Below are 19,675 nucleotides of genomic sequence, written 5' to 3' on the forward strand. Positions count from 1 at the left end.
GAAATTTTTATTTTTCTAGGATAAAACATGATGTTCTTGTCAAAATAATTTTTTTATATTTTTCAAATATTATCTGAATTATTATGAATTATTTTTTACATAATTAATTTTTAAAAGTTAAAAATTTAAGAAAATAGAAATTTTATTTTTTTGGCATTAAAGTATCTATTTTACATATCCATAAGAATTTGCAGAACTTTTAAAGTTAAAAATATATTTTTAAAAAATTATTTTTGAAGAGTAGATCGTTCTATTGAAATAAATCAATTTTGTTCGATTAAATATTATTTTATTGTAGAAATTTTTTTTACGAATATAAATTATTCTGTTTAAGTTTGACAAAAAATTTCAGGATTTTTTGTAACTAAAAAATAATTTTTAATTTATTTTTGTCAAAACAGAAGATTAAATAGTAAAAATATAATATTTTTAAAAAATTATTTCTAAAAAATTAGCCTACTGGTAATTCTTGTCATATACTCCTAGAAAAATATTTTAAGATTTTCTCATTATTTATTTTATATTTGCTAATTTTTTATCTAATCAAAGAGAGAGAAATAGGTACAAGTTATGGTGGAGTTAGGATATTTTTTATCCTTGTACTTATTTTGCAAAGAATTCTTAACTTAGTTAATTCATTGCATTTTTTTTAATTGCAATCTACTTTACCTAGTGTATTTTTAATCCTATCTTAAAGTTGTGTTGATGCACATCAAAAAGGGAAAGATTGTAAATACCGCATGGTAGTTTTGATGTATTCAACCAAGTTAAGTTATATCCTATTTGTATTTGATGTCTTGTGTTTAAGTGTTCAAGAACTTAGGTGTAAAGCTCGACTTAAAAAAAAAACAAACAAACAAGGGAGAGCATGATAATAAGCTCTTTATTTACTTAAGGGGAGGCTAATTTGCTAATAATCAACTAATAGACACATGAGCTCGACCCAATTGGTGAGGACTAGACCTAACCCTAGGATTTAGTTCTTATAAGAGGGGTGGTGAAGAGGAAAAAAAAAAGAAGAAAAGAGGAAGGAGGGCTCTCGGCGGAAGAAAAGAAAGGGGGAGGGAGAGCTCTTGGCTTTGACCTTGGAAGGAAGAACGAGGCCAAAGAGACGCCCCAACGCTGCTCCTCGTCGTCACCTGCACCAACAGCAAGCCTCCGAGCAAGGCACCTCTTAAACCCTTTTCTTTTTACACCTTTGGATCTGTATATGCAGCAGGTTTTCGACCCTTCTTTCTACTCCTTGGAATCTGTGTATGTAATAGGTTTCTGACCTTTCTTTCTACGCCTTTGAATCTGAATACGCAGCAGTTTTTCGACTTTTCCTTCTACTCCTTTGAATCTGTATATGCAGTAGTTTTTTCGATTTTCTTCCCATGCCTTTAAACTTGTATACGTAGCAGATTTTTTAGAGATATCGAGGTCATACGCAGTAGGTTTTCGAGGGGGATTTGAGGGCTAAGAGCAATAGATTTTTGGGAGATTTCTAGGTTATACACAGCAGGTTTTCGAGGGGTTTTGAAGGCTAATGCAACAGATTTTTGTGAGATTTCTGGGTTATACACAGCAGGTTTTCGAGGGGGATTTGAGGGTTAAGAGCAGCAGGTTTTTGAGAGATATCGAGGGCATATGCAGCAGGTTTTCAAGGGAGATTTGAGGGCTAAGAGCAGCATATTTTTGAGGGGATGGTATGGGCATCAAGTTTTGAGGGGGAATTGGGAGCTATAAGTAGCAGATTTTCTAAATGATTACTTGGGCTATTTGCGACAAGGTTTGAGAAGTTGTCGAAGGGTGTGTAGTAGATTTTAACGGATGGTTGGTCACTTGATGTTCGAGGAGGTCTAGGAGTGTGGATGTTTATTTAACTTTAAATAGTTAATGATGTTCATAATCATTGAGCTTCACGTAGTTAGTAATATGCATGCTTATTTGAGCCTCATGTAGATTAATGATATGAATGTTTAATTAGCTTTATGTAGTAATTGATAATTATGTTTATTTAGCTTTACTTAGTTAATGATATCCATGCTTATCGAGCTCATGTAGTTAATGGTATGATTGTTTAATTAGCTTTATTAGTAAATGATAATCATGTTTATTTAGCTTCACTTAGTTAATGATATACATGCTTATCGAGCTCATGTAGTTAATGGTATGATTGTTTAATTAGCTTTATATAGTAAATGATAATCATGTTTATTTAGCTTTATTTAGTTAGTGATATTCATGCTTATTGAGCTCATGTAGTTAATGATATACATGTTTATGTGAGTCTTATTTAAATGAATGATATGAATGCTTATTTAATGATGGAAAAGAAAAAGAAAAATGACAATGATGATGAGGATTAATGGAAATTCTGTGAGGGCCAAGGCCCCATAGGGACCCCGTTTACGGGACAAGGCCCCAAAGGGACCTCAATACCATATTTCCATATTTGGCCACGGTCTAGTGACGAGTGTTGATGACGTCCCGCCACCTGACACCATGGTTAAACATATTGATTACTCGAACAAAAGATAAAGGATGACTAATGTATCTCCACCTAAGAATGATATACGATAAATGGTAAAGGAAAATGCTCCATAATGTAATGATTGAAGGATACTCAAAATAATGTTGTGTGATACTCATAGTTTAATGTTTTATGGAAAAAATACTTATATGTCTGCTTACTTGTATGCTTGATAACAAGTTCCAAGTAAAGGAAGATTTAATGATGCATACGACTAGTTAAGGAATTTTGCTGCTATGGTTTGGAGGTGCTGAGTTAAACTCACTAGGTTTGGTTTGTGGCAGGTGTAGAAACAGACGACGTTGGAGGCTTGCACCCTTGACCAGACTGGGTTAGACAGTACACTCCCGAGGACCTTCTAATTCCGCATAAAGAATAAATAAACAACGTTTATGATTTAGAGAGAATAAAGTAGTTTTCAATTTAGATCCCTAGGATGTATGACTGGTTTATTAATTACAAACAATTTTCTTATTTATTGGAATATTATATGATGCATGGAAAAAAAAACTTAGGGTCGTTTCAGTTGGTATCAGAGCAAGGATGTTGTAAGGGATGTGTACTACAAGTTTCGGAAAGTCCAAGAGCTGAGCTCCAAGTCTGTGAGTTATTACCGCTTTGAATTGTATATGCTAAATTTAAATGCTTATATGTTATAAAAGTTAGGCGGCTAAATGTTTCGAACGAGTGTAATATGGTTACGAGTGGGATTGGATGATATGTGCAGGTATGCCTCCAAGACTGATCTATCAAAGGTGTAGGGCAGATGGTCATGATGGAGGAGAACGTGAGGAGGAGAGACATGCCACGCCTGATCCCCTATCTCTGCTATGAGATGCTGCTACCCGTATACTAGAAGGGATGACTTGACTCATAGAGCGGCATACTAGTAATGCCCATAGGGGACGACAGGAGGACGTGTATGTACAGTTCAGGAGGATGGACCCTAAGGATTTTGCTAGCACAACCGACCCCTTTGTTGCTGAGGGGTGGATTCGATCCTTGGAGGTGATATTCCGATACATGGATATGACTGACACTGATAGAGTTCGATGTGTCATATATCTGCTGAAGGATGATGCTTCTCTATGGTGGGAGGGAGCTGAAAAGGGGGTTAATCAGAATACCCTGACCTGGGAGGAGTTCAAGAGGATCTTCTACGAAAAGTATTTTACCGTTGATGTGAGATCGAGTTTGCAGAGGGAGTTTATGAGTCTCCGACAGGGAGACTTGTTTGTTGCTGAGTTTGTCAAGAAGTTTGATAGAGGATGTCATTTGTGCCCCTAATTGCAAATAATGCTACTGAAAAATTAAGGCACTTTTTGGATGGTCTCAAGCCTACCATCCGTCGGGACATTCTGTTGGCCGATCCAACTGAATACTAGAGCGCTATCACTAGAGCCTTCAGAGCCGAGCAATCCTTGAAAGATATCGAGTGGGAAGTGAAGAGGAAGAGGCCTCCTCCACAATAACAACAATAGCAGAATAAGAAGTTATATACCTGACCACAGAAAGGACAATGACAGTCGAAGCCTCAAGGGAAAATGAAGCAACAATTACAGGAAGCAACTGCCCCAAAGATAGAGGAAAAGCCATTGTGCAAGGAGTGCAATCGCCAGCACTATGGCCAGTGCCTGTGGGGTACCTACAAGTGGTTCAAATGCGGAGGAGACATGCACAAAGCTAAAGATTGCCCAAAGTTGCGAGAATCGGTGACCGAACGAGCATTTGTGATGCATGCCAAGGAAGCAGAGCTAGACACTATGCTTGTCACAGATAATCCAACTAATTTAATGTATTTATTGTCTATCGCATAAAATGTTAAGCATGGCTAATTTACATGATCTGAGATGAGACCTTCAATCACCAAAATATAGACAAGAAATATAAAGCTCCAAACATAGTAAGGATGAAAATTTGATCGATTTGAAATGTTAAGGGGCTTAACGGGCAATTTTCGATAATTATTAAGCTTAGGTGGGTATAATGGTATTGTTGTCACAGGTAGAATATCCATCGCAGGTGTAGCTACCTATGCTTTTCTAGATTCGGGAGCTACACACTCATTTATATCCGAGGTCGTCATAGAGCGACTAGGAATCTTACCAGAAGACAAGGGGATTGGATTTAGAGTCACTGGACCTTCTGGCGAGCAGATGTTATCTACCAGGATAGCGAAGGACATGGAGCTTATACTACAGGAGCATGTGGTTCAGGCAGATCTCATTGTGTTGCCAATGCCTAAGTTCGACATTATTCTGGGAATGGATTGGTTATCGCAGAATGGAGCTTCGATCGACTTTCGGTGGAGGTCAGTGTCCATTCGACCACCCCACGGGGTGCCATTTATTTTTGAGGCAATCAGGAATAGACAGAGGCCGCACCTCATTTCTTGCATCAGTGCTGGGAAGCTCATGATCAAGGGATGCCAAGGAGTTCTAGCCAATGTTATTTCGATACCTGATGCAGTCGGCCATAAGGTGGAGGATGTCAAAGTTGTCCAAGAATTTCCTAACGTATTTCTTGAGGATGTCTCTGGTATTCCTCCGGAAAGGGAGGTGGAATTTTCCATTGAGCTAATACCGGGTACCGTGCCAATCTCTAAGGCACCGTATCGACTCACTTCGGCAGAAATAAAAGAACTAAAGGATCATATTCAAGAGCTACTGGACAAAGGATTCATTCGCCCAATCTTTCGCCATGGGGCGCACCCGTATTATTTGTGAAGAAAAAGGATGGAAGTATGAGACTCTGTATCGATTATCAAGAATTAAATAGAGTGACAGTGAAAAACAAGTATCCTTTGCCAAGAATCGAAGATTTATTTGATCAGTTGCAAGGGCCGTTGGTATTCTCGAAGATAGATCTCCGATCATGATACCACCAACTGAGAGTAAAAGAAACGGACGTGCACAAGACGGCTTTTAGGACGCGATATAGACATTATGAGTTTATGGTGATGCCATTTGGAGTGACAAATGTCCCAGGGATCTTCATAGATCTCATGAATCGTGTATTTCAGTCGTATCTCGATCAATTCATTATTATATTCATAGATGACATTTTGATCTATTCGAGGAGCAAGGAGGAGCATAGTCAACACTTGAGGATCGCTTTGCAGATATTGCAAGATAGAAAGTTGTTTGCAAAGTTCAGTAAGTGTGAGTTCTGGTTAGAGAAAGTAGCATTCCTGGGCCACGTTATTTCAAAGGACGGGGTAGAAGTAGATCCTATTAAAGTCGAGGCGGTAAGAGGATGGCCAATGCCTAAAAATGCAACCGAGATACGTAATTTCTTGGGTTTGGCGGGCTACTATCGAAAATTCATCAATAGCTTTTCTTCCATTGCAGTGCCCTTGACGGCCTTGACGAGGAAGAATGCTAAGTTTATATGGGGAGCTGATTGTCAAGACAATTTTTAGTGGTTGAAGCAAGCGCTTACTACCGCGCTAGTTTTAGCTATGCCATCAAGACAGGGAGAGTATGTGTTGTATACAAATTCTTCAAAGCTAGGCTTGGGCACGGTTCTAATGCAGCACGATCGAGTTATTGCATATGCGTCCCGGCAATTAAAAGTGCATAAAAAGAATTATATGACACATGACCTTGAACTGGCAGCAGTTGTGTTTGCTCTCAAGATATGGAGACACTATTTGTATGGGGAGAAGTGCAAAATCTTTACTGACCACAAAATCCCAGTGTTGAGAAAATCGGATCGGACCGGCTAGTCCGACCGGTTGAATCGCGAACCGGCTCTTGATATGGTCCGGTCCACCATTAAAGATGAAAAAAATAAAAAAATGATCAAACCCAGTCAAAACCGCTCGAAATCGTCAAAATTGCAGGTTTAATCAGAATTGAAGCATGATTTTTAATATATATATATATATATATATAACGGTTGAACCATCGATTCGACCAGTCAAACCTTAAAAACCTCAACCTGGTCATCGCATCGGTTCAATGACCGGTCCAGTTTTTAAAACATTGCAAAATCCTAAAGTACATCTTCACCCAGAAAGAATTAAACATGAGACAGAGAAGATGTCAGAGCTTGTGAAGGACTACGACTGTGATATTAGCTACCACCCCGGGAAAACTAATGTGGTTGCTGATGCCTTCAGTAGGAAAACAACAGTCATCGCACAACTATCAGTACAGAAACCTCTTCAGTCGAAAATTCAAGGATTTAACCTCGAGATATATGCTAGGAGCCAGACTCCCAACTTAACCACACTAATCATACAGCCTATCTTGAGGGACAAAATTCGGATAGGACAAGCTATTAATAGACAGCTACAGAAGTGGATATAGAAGGATGAATCTAAGGGTTTAGGTTTATATTCAGTCGAAGATGGTATTGTTGAATACCGGGGTAGACTCTGGCTTCCTGGTGTTGACTCACTCAGAGTTGAGATTTTGACAGAAGCTCATAATACTCCATATTCTGTACATCGAGGGGGTATAAAGATGTATAAGGACCTGCAATTACTTTATTGGTGGCTAGGTACGAAGCGTGACATCGCATGTTTTGTATCGGAATGCTTAACTTGTCAACAAGTCAAAGAAGAACATTAGAGACCAGTAGGGATACTTAAGCCACTTCCAATTCCTGAGTGGAAATGGGAGAACATCACTATGGATTTTGTAGTGGGTCTACCGAAGATGATGATAGGCTTTAATGTCATATGGGTGATAGTCGATCGACTCACTAAGTCGGCATATTTCCTACCAGTGAAGATAACCTTCTCCGTGACTCAGTATGCAGAGTTGTACGTCCAGGAAATAGTCAGATTGCATGGGATTCCTTTTTCTATAGTATTGGACAGAGATCCGAGGTTCACCTCGACTTTCTGGAAAAGTTTGCATTCGGTCATGGGGACCAAACTATTATTTAATACATCATTTCATCCCCAAACAAATGGTCAATCGGAGAGGATGATACAAATTTCGGAAGACTTACTGTGAGCGTGTGTGATTGATTTCTAAGGGAGCTAGGAGTCAAAGTTACCGCTTGTGGAGTTCACTTATAACGACAGTTATCAGTCATCTATAGGCATGATTCCTTATGAGACACTTTATGGAAGGAAATGCAGATCCCCCATCCATTGGGATGAAGTGGGATAGAGGGCAGATATGAGTCTAGGAATCATGAGGCATATGACAGACCTAGTAGCCAGGATTAGGGAGAGAATGAAGACTGCTCAAAGTCGACAAAAGAGTTATGCACCTGGAATTTACAGTTGGTGATCGCGTTTTTGTAAAGATAGCACTGATGAAGGGTGTTATGAGATTTGGCAAGAAAGGTAAGCTTAGCCCGAGATTCATTGGGCTCTTTGAGATCCTAGACAGGGTGGGAACATTGGCATATCAGGTGGCCTTGTCACCTAATCTTGCAGGGGTGCATAATGTGTTCCATGTTTTAATGTTGCGCAAATACATGTTGAATCCGTCCCACGTGCTGAATTTCGAACCACTGCAACTTACCCCAGATTTATCCTATAAAGAGAGACACATACAGATACTGGACTGGCAAGAGAGAAAGCTACGGAATTGGACGGTCAAGATGGTCAAGGTCAAGTGGCTGAACCACGCTGATGAGGAGGCCACTTGGGAGACAGAAGCTGACATGCAGGACCGCTACCCGAAGTTAATTGGTAAGTTTAAAAATTTTGAAGATGAAATCCAATTAAGGGGGAGAGGATTTGTAATGTCCGACTTAAAAAAACAAGGGGGAGCATGATAATAGGCTCTTTATTTACTTAAGGGGGGATAATTTGCTAATAACCAACTAATAAACACATGGGCTCGGCCCAATTGGTGAGGACTAGACATAACCCTAGGGTTTAGTTCTTATAAGAGGGGTGATGAAGAGGAAAAAAAAAGAGAAAAGAGGAAGGAGGGCTCTTGGCGGAAGAAAAGAAAGGGAGAGAGAGAAGTCTCTGCGGGGAGAAAAGAAAGGGGGAGGGAGAAGTCTCGGCAAGAGAAAAGAAAGCGGGAAGGAGAGCTCTTGGCTTCGACCTTGGAAGGAAGAACGAGGCCAAAGAGACGCCCCACCGCTGCTCCTCGTCGTCACTTGCGCCAACAGCAAGCCTCCGAGCAATGCACCTCTTAAACCCTTTTCTTTTTACTCCTTGGAATCTGTATATGTAGCAAGTTTTCGACTCTTCTTTCTACTCCTTTGAGCTTGTGTATGCAGCAAGTTTCCGACCTTTCTTTCTACGCCTTTGAATCTGAATACACAGCAGTTTTTCGACTTTTCCTTCTACTCATTTGAATCTGTATATGCAACAGTTTTTTCGATTTTCTTCCCACGCCTTTAAACTTGTATATGCAACAGATTTTTGAGAGATATCGAGGTCATACGCAGCAGGTTTTCGAGAGGGATTTGAGGGCTAAGAGCAGCAGATTTTTGGGAGATTTCTGGGTTATACACAACAGGTTTTTGAGGGGTTTTGAAGGCTAAGAGCAGCAGATTTTTGAGAGATTTCTGGCTTATGCACAGTAGGTTTTCGAGGGGGATTTGAGGGTTAAGAGCAGCAGATTTTTGAGAGATATCGGGGTCATACATAGTAGGTTTTCAAGGGAGATTTGAGGACTAAGAGCAGCAGATTTTTGAGGGGATTTGGGGTATGTGCAGTAAGTTTTGAGGGGGAATGGGAGCTATAAGCAGCAGATTTTCTGAAGGATTACTTGGGCTATTTGCGACAAGGTTTGAGAAGTTTTCAAAGGGTGTGTAGCAGATTTTGACGGATGGTTGGTCACTTGATGTTCAAGGAGGTCTAGGAGTGTGAATGTTTATTTAGTTTTAAATAGTTAATGATGTTCATAATCATTGAGCTTCACGTAGTTAGTAATATGCATGCTTATTTGAGCCTCATGTAGATTAATGATATGAATGTTTAATTAGCTTTATGTATTAATTGATAATCATGCTTATTTAGCTTTGCTTAGTTAATGATATTCATGCTTATCGAGCTCATGTAGTTAATGGTATGATTGTTTAATTAGCTTTATATAGTAAATGATAATCATGTTTATTTAGCTTCACTTAGTTAATGATATCATCCATGCTTATCGAGCTCATGTAGTTAATAGTATGATTGTTTAATTAGCTTTATATAGTAAATGATAATCATGTTTATTTAGCTTTATTTAGTTAGTGATATCCATGCTTATTGAGCTCATGTAGTTAATGATATACATGTTTATGTGAGTCTTATTTAAATGAATGATATGAATGCTTATTTAATGATGGAAAAAAAAATGACAATGATGATGAGGATTAATGGAAATTCTGTGAGAGCCAAGGCCCCAGAGGGATCCTGTTTACGAGACAAGGCCCCAGGGACCCAATACTAGATTTCCATATTTGGTCACGACCCAGTGATGAGAGTTGTTGACGCCCCACCACCTGGTAGCATGGTTAAACAGATTGATCAATCAAACAAAGGATAAAGGATGACTAATGTATCTCCACCTAAGAATGATATACGCTAAATGCTAAAAGAAAATGCTTCATAATGTAATGATTGAAGGATATTCAAAATAATGTTGTGTGATACTCATAGTTTAATGTTTTATGAAAAAAATACTTATATGCCTGCTTACTTGTATGTTTGACAACAAGTTCCAAGTAAATGTAGATTTAATAATGCATGCAACTAGTTAAGGAATTTTGCTGCTATGGTTTGGATGTGCTGAGTTAAACTCACTAGGTTTGGTTTGTGGTAGGTGTAGAAACAGACGACGTTGGAGGCTTGGACCCTTGACCAGACTAGGTTGGACAGTACACTCCCGAGGACCTTTCAATTCCGCATAAAGAATAAATAAACAATGTTTATGATTTATAGAGAATAAAGTAGTTTTCAATTTAGATCCGCAAGATGTATGACTGGTTTATTAATTACAAACAATTTTCTTATTTATTGGAATGTTATATGATGCGTGGAAAAAAAACTTAGGGTCGTTACATTAGGAGCACAAGAAGTTGAGCAGAAAATGCAGCTAGCGAGAATGATGACATGGGAAAGGAGCTAAAGGGCTCAATGTATCCGAGGGATGAAGTGTTGCGGTAGAGTACACCGGTAGACGAGAAGGACGTGTATGACGTTCGAGGGACTAGAAGCCGGGGATGAAGCATGCTCGAGGAGAAGGTTGAAGTTGGGTTCAGGTGAACTCAACTCCAGTTAATCGGAGCATCACCCACGCGAAGAAAATCAACCAAGGAGTGGATATGCCTCAGGGAAGGCGTCTTCCAACCTGTTGAAGGCGTCTTCAGATAACCGTTGGCCAAAGATATAGTTTTGTCTTCGACGATAAAACTTGTCTCATTGAAGGTGACTTGAACCCAATTGAAGGCGTCTTTGAGTTTCGGATAGAGTTTTCCTTGGACTATAAAAAGGCTCCTAGAGCTAGAAAATGAAACACAACTTGAACAACAACTACTGTAATTTTTCCTAGTCTTTTTCTTGAGCTGTCAATGTCTGTAAGAGGCTATTCCACCTTCAACGAAAGAGTATTTCTAGTAGAGTTTTTCAACTCCTTAGATTAACAACCACCTAAGTTATAACCAAGTAAATCTAACCTTCTTTCTTTAGTTGTTCATTTTTATGTACTTCATTTTTATTTATATTAATTGTGTTATCTAACTAAGTTAGAAGATCGAGAAAAAGGTTATTTTTATTTTGCAGACAATTCACACCAACCCCCCCCCCCTTCTCTTGTCGGTCACATGGACAAGGTTGCTGAGTTCCCCATGAACAAGTTGTCTCCATTGACTTCTTCACAGTTGTGGAGCAGCTCCTTGTTGCAACATACATGTCTGGTAACACTGGTATCAATCCACCATTGCCATGGATTTGAACTGACCAGGTTCAATGCAGAGACCATAGCATATGGGTCATCTATTTATGATCCCTCGTTCAGGTTGACTTCCTCCTTCTTCATCAGCTTTTTTGACTCTGAAGACTTGTGACCTACTTAGTCACAGTTGAAGTACTTCCCAAAGAATTTCTTACTTATGCCTCCTTTGGGTCCCATCTTGGAAGTTTTGGAATTGTTCCGTTTTGAGTTTTGACCGTGTTTGACCACGTTGACTTTCACATTAGCTTAAGAGAACAATTTCCTCTCCGAACTCTTGTTGTCGTCTTCAATTTAAAGTCTAACCAAGAGTTCTTCCACACGCATCTTCTTCCTCTTGTGTTTTAGGTAGTTCTTGATATTCTTCTAGCCGAGAGGCAACTTCTTTATGATAGTAGCCACCTAGAAGGTTTCACTCAGAACCATACATTCTGAGTGAATCTCGTGCAAGATCACCTGAAGCTTCTGAACTTGGTTGATCGTTGTCTTGGAATCAACTAGCTTGTAATCTAAGAATCGGCTTACAATGAATTTCTTGGCCCCCACATCCTCTATCTTGTACTTCTTATCCAAAGACTTCCACAGTTCCTTAGTTGTTCTCTTCATGCTATATACAACGTACAACGAGTTGGCAAGACTATTAAGAATGTAGTTTCGACAAAAGAACTCAGAATGAATCCATACCTCAACTGTATTGATGATGTGAACATTAGCATCATTATCAACATACTTAGGAGGGTCCTAAGAACCAAGCCAGATCAGACATTGTTAAGTAGAAGAGCATCTTCTGCTGCCACTTGGAGTGAACTTCTCTGTCTTTTCTCATGGTTAATTGGCACAGTTTGAACCAGGGTGGAGGGGGCCTTCATGTGTTGAGTTTGTTACACCTAAACACTTAGTTCTGTGGTCATCCAATAGAACCGAGTCTGTTACACTAAATTAAATTCAACTTATCTGTCGAGATGACCTGAGCAGATAATCTCAGACTACCAGTAGAGCTAGTTTCTACCAAGTGCTAAGTGTAGATTGCAGAGTGGCCGAATGTAGAGCAGAGTGACCGAGCGATAGAACGGAGGAGTGGGCAAAAAGGATCGAGACTTGCGATCGGTCCAACATTCGGCACACGCAGGTCATACTCACACACAAGTCAACTTAGTTCAGTACAATCCGAGCTCTGGATTTGCACACCCTCCGCACTCACACGTGAAAATGAGCTTCTCCCCGTACATTTATTCACATCATCCATATATATAAATCAATATAAACCAACAACTATATTTTAAAACTCCTAATATAAAACCAAAATCTCATTCACGGTAAAACTTCTTTCCTATCCACCTCCTCCATTCAAATATATTCAACAATTTATACTTCTTCACAACTACCAATTCAGAGGTCCAACTGTTGTAACAATTAAATTATTTTTATTATATTATTTTTTCTGCATCTCCAGCATGCACGTTTTCCACTTGAGTTGGTTCGGCTTTTCCAACTATAACTTATATTCTATTGATCCAGCTATTTTGTCTCATTCTTAAATAAATAAATGAAAGCAGCTAATTTTCTTTTTGGTAATCAATCTCCGAGTTAGCATAAATCAACCAAATCTTTTAACACATGAATAATAGCTAATGTTCTTGTTGCTAATAACACACATTAATAATCTTTGTACATTACAAACTTTAGCTTAAATCAACCAAATCTTAAGAGACCTTAAGAGCATGACAGGTCTAGTCATCAAAGGAACACACAACAATTATTCCTGCAACTTAAGTTGCATAATGGATTTGCACTCTCCCTGTTGAACCCGCACTGATCACACTTACTAGGTAGTAGATGTAGGATGCTGCTCTTAAGTAAATGCCAAATTGGAACTAAAGATTAGTGTCCAATAAAAACTCAGCGGGTTCTGTTTTCGCTGCGAATCCATATTTGAAGGTGCTGTATTTCCTGTGAACTCCAGTGAGCTTACCTGTTCCTGATTTTTGGTGGATATCCACCAACAACCTACAACAATCACTGTGACAGAAAAGATGCATGTTAGAACTAAAGTCTGGGGAATAAGGATTATATATGATGATCAATGGAAGATGATGAAATCAAGGGCCACATGAGCACTCACAGCAGTTTGTCCTCTGAATAGGTCGTGTGCATCTCACTTGTTTTAGTCCAATACTTGTGTCCTCGGAGAGTGCACTGCGAAGTGAATATCGCAGCGGCAGCCAGCAAGGAGGGATGGAACTTGAGCATTTTATACTCTACCAGACAAAGCTCTATGATGAAAAATGAAAGCAGCTCAAGCTGGTTTTGGTAATAGGAAATGGCGGCTCCATGAGAACAATGGGATTTAGATTTGCAAATATTCGTAGCATAAATTGTTGCACAAACTGTTACCTTTTTGTCGGATGCAGCTGCCTTGAGAAATCTTCTCAGGAAAACATATGGAGTTGGCACAGACAAGTTGAATTGCAATGTGTTGACCATCAACCTTTCCTGCTCACAAAGATATTAAATTTCATTGAATAGATGAGCATGTTTTACAATTTGTATGTCACTTGGGTATTGCTGGAAAAGTGAATGAAAATAGATAAAATTTGCTCAATAAGACGGATTTATACTTACATCGAATGTCCAACCGATTGAGGAAAAAATTGCCCACGTAGCACAATCTATGTTTTGTCACTAGGTTCAATATTTCCACTCCTTGAAACACTCGGTCATTAATCAAGTGTCGACTATTGTCTGGATAAGCCAACCAGCGGAGGATTAATGATAGACGTCCATTTAAACTTCTATGTACCGCTGAAGAGGGGATGAATATGTTTGGAGAAAATTATGGTTATCAAACCTCGGCTGTGCTTAACAAAGCTTCAATTTAACTTCTGAGTTATCTTGCAGCTCAGCCTCCCAAATCATCTTTCACCTCGACCGTCGAGTACTCTGACTCGACCCTATGCCCCCCATTCAACTGTTTCTCAAGCTCCTTGACTCGATTGTTTTCTGAGGTCCTTGACTCGGCATTTTGAATTCTCAATTGCGCTTAGTTATCTTACAATTCAGCCTCTAACTACTTCAACTTGGTTTCCAGAGGCATTCAGCAACTCGGTCTCCCAAGTCACCTTTCACTCGGCCGTCGACTACTCTAACCCAGCACGACATCCCGAACTCCCTAACTCATCTGTCTCTTCAGCTCCATGACTTATTTATCTCCTAAGCACTCAACTAAGCTTCCTAATTCAGTTGCCTCTCAAGATAGCTCATTGTGGCAAACAAAATGAAATTAATTGACTCCTCGAGCTCCCTAGTCTGAGCTCTCATTCTCAAGATCCTTGTTTTTGTTAATATGGAAATTAATTGTGTTAACAAACAAATTGCTCATTTTGACTTGACTCCTTGAGCTCCTCAATCCGAGCTCCTGCGACTTGATTCCCCAGGCTCTTCAATCTGAGCCCGTGTTCTTAGGATCCTTACTCTCTTAGCAGGCCAGCTATCTATTATTTGAATTCTGTATTTTATTTGTAATTTTGCAGTTGCCCAATTCAGCAGGTATTATTTACTTGAATGTAGCCTTGCTACTGCAAGTTTGGCGAGTTGGGTACACAAAAAGATTCTATAAACATAGGTTATAATTGATAAATAATTATAATAATAAATTCAAACAAAATTTCCATAAGTTTTACCATTTCAAGGATTTCTTCCCTGGTATAAGCCTTGTCTGAGATGAGAATTAAATCCTCTACCACTGGAACACAGACTTCCTCATATTTGCAAGCAAGAAGCAGTGCTGTAACTCCAACCAGCTGAAGCTTCTTCCTGACAACAGTCTTCCTTGCTAAGAATCTATCTAGAATATTAACAGTCAGAAAAAGTGTCTCATCCATCAGTTCAAATTTATAATGAACCTGCAAAGCAAACATGAAGCAGTAATCAAATGTCACTTTAAAATATCGATGATGAACTAAACGTCTAGAAATAAGTATATTTAGAAAATGCCCGTCACCTCTATCAACCAATCAATGAGAATGGCTCTCATTTTTTCGTTGATGTCAAACTGGTGAGACATGTAATCGGGGCTTACACAGCCTGTAACCTAGACAGATGTTAATAAAAGAATGTCAATAAGTCAGTTGGTAAGTATTTAGTGCTCCTAAAACGAAATTAGCTTAAATCCAGTTTATGCTATGCCAAAGTTTACTAAAAGGTAATCCAATATACAGCTTGATATATTAGTTCCTCACACCAAATATGGCAAACAAGATAGAATAGATTAAAGTGGAGTAAATTTTTTTTATGTATCATGTAGCAAACTTGACCTCAATTTTCCTGTAAAATGTGTATATGTCTTCAACATATGTGACAGCTGCAAGTGGATTATACAAATCACCACTATCAATGTCTGGAAATGAAATAGTGACATGATCTTCCATTTTGACTTGGGCATCCTTGAGGTCATGGTTCTTCTGCTACAGGAACTTTTGATTAGAAAACAATAACAAAGTAAGAGAGTTTAACATTAGCAGGACATCTCAAAGGAAAACAAAAAATGAAGATCCAGAACAAACCATTTCCTCCACCTCATCAACCACGGTGCCATTTACATCTTTCTCGCCACAAATATTAGAATAATTTGAGCTCATTGGTAATGGCACATGTGCTTTATACTGGTTCTCCTTTCCAATGTGTGCATCCTGTTATTTTATGCTCCATTAGGCACTTCAGCTCTTTTGAGAAAAAATTTACTGATGTTTATAAGCAACATTCCCTGTTGGTTGGATAACTGAATGCTAAAATTACCTGATGAGAAGTTTGTGGCTTGCTTTCCAATGTAGACGCAAAATTCCTAAAAAATAACGCATAGGGTTAAAACCAACTAACATACACAGACAATAAGGTTAAATGGTAGTAGTTGATCCTGTCTGAAAGCGATGGAAATAACGTGCTGGACAAAAGGCTTTGTTGTTGATTGGGAGAAAACTATAGTATGGAAAAGAAATGACACATGGCACTCCTCCGGAGTTCGAGTTTATTCCCGACTGGTGTTTAGGGTCGTTCGAGTTTATTCTGTATATCTTGGCACTAGGTGGAGTGATAAGTTTCCTAAGTTCGACCGACTCTAGGGCCGACCGATTGTATACTGAAGAACTTGTGCTCAAAGACTAGGTAGTGAGGACTTGAGCCCCGGTGTGAGTGACTCATTCAGCTATGTGTACTCTAACTCTGACGGCCACCTCATCCTTATTTTGACCATCACCTTACCTTGACTTTAACTGTCATAACATACCATATTAGTATCTTGAGAATTAGTTTTCACTAATGGAGAAAACGGACTATTTTGTGAGTAAACTAAAATTATTTGAGTAATGAAAGATTGATCCGATTAATCAATAAGAGCATGAGCTCATGCATGAGCGTGATGCATGAATGCAAACATGAACTCAACTTGAGTATTTATAGTTGTCAAATTTCGTGGGAGATGCTTAAGGATTTTATAATCCAAACTTTATTGAAAAATTAAGATTGACAAATCTCAAGATGGGGCTAGATGAAAGAAAATAAACAATCTCAATCAAATCAAGAAAACTAAATAAATAAATATTATTCGTAGTCATATGGTCGAATAATAGGCGACTTTGAGGACGGAACAGTCATGCAAGAACAAACATGAAGCGTCCTAACTCAAAATCGCACTCATGTACTCAAACGCTAGGCGAGTGTGTTCAAGCACTCAACAAAATTGATGTGGCGTCCCTGTCACGCACGCCTAGAAGGCAGACAACCAAGCATAATACAGCAAATAGGGATTCCTCGGGTGGCAAACACAGAATAGTCGTGTGTGCTCACCATCCGAGAAGCATAATATTGAGTTCTTTTTTAGAAAAATGGTTCCCTGCCTAACAACTTATCCAAGAAAGTGTCAAAATCCAAGAAGGGTGATTCAATGGTTACCGATATTAAATCAATGACGACTACATACAAGGAGTGTCTTGGCCATACTCGAAAAAGGATGCATCGATCTATGTCGTTATACTAACTATATGATGCTCACCAATCCGATCAGAGCCGATTGGATTGGCATTAACTAATTTCAACAATAATGTATGAGATCAACCTTGTTACTGGCGTCGAGCTGTTCATGTTGTATTCTTTTCATCCTAACCATTCTTTCCTCTTAGGGAAAAATGAGCAAAACAAAACAGATAAGGACGAAAGTTGCAGACAATCAAACCAGAGAAAGGTATGCATACTTCTTACTGATCGCACAAGTAAGTGACGGAGCACAGGCAAAATTCTTTATATCCCGGAGTGCTCTTCGTTCGCCCATATCTGCATAGACGAGGGGCAAAAAGAACACTAATCACAAATTCCAAATATCAAAATCTCGACGCAAAAAACAGAACGAACCTTGTAAAATTGCAGGTCTCACTCCGTGTTGGTTGTTCTCATCTGCTGCATCCATCTCCCCTGGCCCGTCCCAGAAAGCTTAACCAAGATCCGATCTTTGAGCCGATCTCCGAATCTCACAGACCAATCGAGCAATGGGATTCACTACAGAACCGTGATATCGATTCCAAGAAGGTGTAACGAGAAAAACATCGATCGAGTGACGGATCGAGACCTTTGAACTCCGTTCGCCCCGCCGTTGGATGAAATCCCAGCCCTCCTCAGCTCGCAGTGAATTGCGATCGTAAGCGAGCAAAAACATGAATCAAGCCGCCGCTCCCCTCAATCCTCTCTCTCTCTAACGATGTCGTGAGGAAGGTCAAATAAAGAGAGGGGTGAAAAGGAAAAGTAGAACAGGGAAGAAACGCCTCGTGAGGAAGGGCATTGCTTACCTGCCAATGCTGGAGGCCAGTATCAACGGCTAGTCGATCTTGACCGTTGATCATATCTTGATGGCGGTGACACCTGCCAACTGTCCAAATGGATATCTTTTCAAATTCCCCACATGTTCAAGTGTGTGTTAAATACTAATTGCCAGATAATAATAATGTCTTCTTCATAACGGTTAGAAATATTGTTATTTAAAATTAAAATATGATATATTTTTTTACCAAAAGATACCTATGGCAAATTATTTTATAAAACAATTTATTTTTTATTAAAATAAACTTTTAAACATAAAAATATTGGTATTTAAGAAAATATATTTAAGACGTCTAAAACCTCATAATATCAAAATTAATATTTTGCTTTGATTAGAAAATTAACTTGAATTATTATTAAAATTTAGACACTGTTTTATTGCTAGAACTCATCAAGCTTCTTTTTTATTTTGAAATGTTCATGTTGATTAGAAATCAAATTGTGTAAAAAAAATTATAATTAACCTTATTTAATTACTAATTGATCATGTCCAAAAGTCGATGAGATGGATATTAGAGATGTAGCACTTTCGCTGACCTCTTACATACTTTGTTCCAACCTACAATACAAGCGGCGTCCCTCCGACGAATTACCCTCCGACGCTCGAGTCAATCTCTGACGAAGAAGAAGCAAATAACGGAGCAACAAAAAGACTATTGCCCCTTCCCTGGCTCGGCACTGACGTCACTTGTGTTGTAGGTTAGAGCAAAGTCCGCATGAGGTCAGCGGGAGCGCCATATCCCGAGCATCCATCTCATCGGCTTTCAGATAGGATCATATTTGACATCGTTTATGGGAATGTAGCCTGCATCCGAACCGAGAAGATGGAGGACTCGACATGCTCCTACAAGCCCAAGCGGTAAAAATGATCGAGCGACAACAACAACAAGCGTTAACCGATTGGCTAGCGTTGTAGCCCGCGACATCGGCAGCAGGACGAGCGGGACATGAAGACCGAGCGGAATAGCTCTCTGTATGGGGATAAAATAGAAGGCCGACCGGCACGCCAGGGGAAGCATCGCCCGCGTCAATCCCCTTCCATCACGTCCTATTCCAAACCCCCTCAGAGATAGCCCAGGTGAACCAAGAGAGGGGATCATCCTCGGATGACGTTCCCATTCGGGATGCACGAAAAGGCAAGGCGCCCCGAGGCACCGCGTCGCCCAAACGGATCAATCAACAATTCTCCGAGGAAATCTTGCAAGACCCCCTGCTGAGGCATTATACTCCATTGGCGATCGGAGAGTACAATGGGTCGACTGATCTAGATGATCATCTGGATAAGTTTGACAATGCGGCCACATTTCACCAGTACACAGATGGGGTGAAGTGTCGAGGCTTCCCCACAACCCTCTCAGGGTCGGCACAGAGATGGTTCCGAAGACTACCGGACGGATATATACGCAGCTTCAAAGACTTCCGGGCTGCCTTCTTA

At 39.4% G+C, this 19,675-nt stretch overlaps 1 protein-coding gene and 1 long non-coding RNA gene across 6 annotated transcripts; one reads left to right on the top strand and one right to left on the bottom strand.

Moving 5' to 3' along the window:
- Positions 1 to 1,012: 1,012 nt before the first annotated feature.
- LOC122015767 lies at positions 1,013 to 9,472 on the top strand. 2 transcript variants are annotated; one of them, XR_006120953.1, is made up of 3 exons: positions 1,013 to 1,219; positions 2,800 to 3,117; positions 3,243 to 9,472. It is a non-coding gene; the product is annotated as an uncharacterized LOC122015767 (long non-coding RNA). The 2 variants fall into 2 exon arrangements; XR_006120952.1 differs by having other exon boundaries at positions 2,800 to 9,472.
- A 3,528-nt stretch (positions 9,473 to 13,000) lies between these two features.
- On the bottom strand, positions 13,001 to 18,203 carry LOC122017555 (G2/mitotic-specific cyclin-2-like). Of its 4 annotated transcripts, none has more exons than XM_042575202.1 (10): positions 17,779 to 18,203; positions 17,622 to 17,700; positions 16,171 to 16,216; positions 15,939 to 16,064; positions 15,690 to 15,839; positions 15,377 to 15,466; positions 15,057 to 15,278; positions 13,771 to 13,869; positions 13,499 to 13,677; positions 13,001 to 13,395 (listed from the first exon to the last, which is right to left on the bottom strand). In XM_042575202.1, the coding sequence occupies exons 1-10, from the start codon at positions 17,831 to 17,833 to the stop codon at positions 13,251 to 13,253; spliced, it is 1,191 nt and encodes a 396-aa protein (XP_042431136.1). In that variant the 5' UTR covers positions 17,834 to 18,203; the 3' UTR covers positions 13,001 to 13,250. The 4 variants fall into 4 exon arrangements, with proteins under 4 accessions (XP_042431136.1, XP_042431137.1, XP_042431135.1 ...); XM_042575203.1 differs by having other exon boundaries at positions 15,690 to 15,836; positions 17,779 to 18,202; XM_042575201.1 differs by having other exon boundaries at positions 13,499 to 13,869; positions 15,690 to 15,836.
- Positions 18,204 to 19,675: the final 1,472 nt, after the last annotated feature.

Source organism: Zingiber officinale, chromosome 8B, assembly GCF_018446385.1.
Source record: "Zingiber officinale cultivar Zhangliang chromosome 8B, Zo_v1.1, whole genome shotgun sequence".
NCBI lineage: Eukaryota > Viridiplantae > Streptophyta > Magnoliopsida > Zingiberales > Zingiberaceae > Zingiber > Zingiber officinale.

Excerpts from the sequence above, each read along its gene's own strand:
- LOC122017555 (XM_042575201.1), bottom strand. The coding sequence starts at position 17,833 with ATGGATGCAGCAGATGAGAACAACCAACACGGAGTGAGACCTGCAATT. Across the intron at positions 17,701-17,778 it reads GAGACCTGCAATTTTACAAG|ATATGGGCGAACGAAGAGCA; the intron begins GTTCGTTCTGTT and ends TCGTCTATGCAG. Across the intron at positions 15,837-15,938 it reads TTGATGAGGTGGAGGAAATG|AAGAACCATGACCTCAAGGA; the intron begins GTTTGTTCTGGA and ends TTCCTGTAGCAG.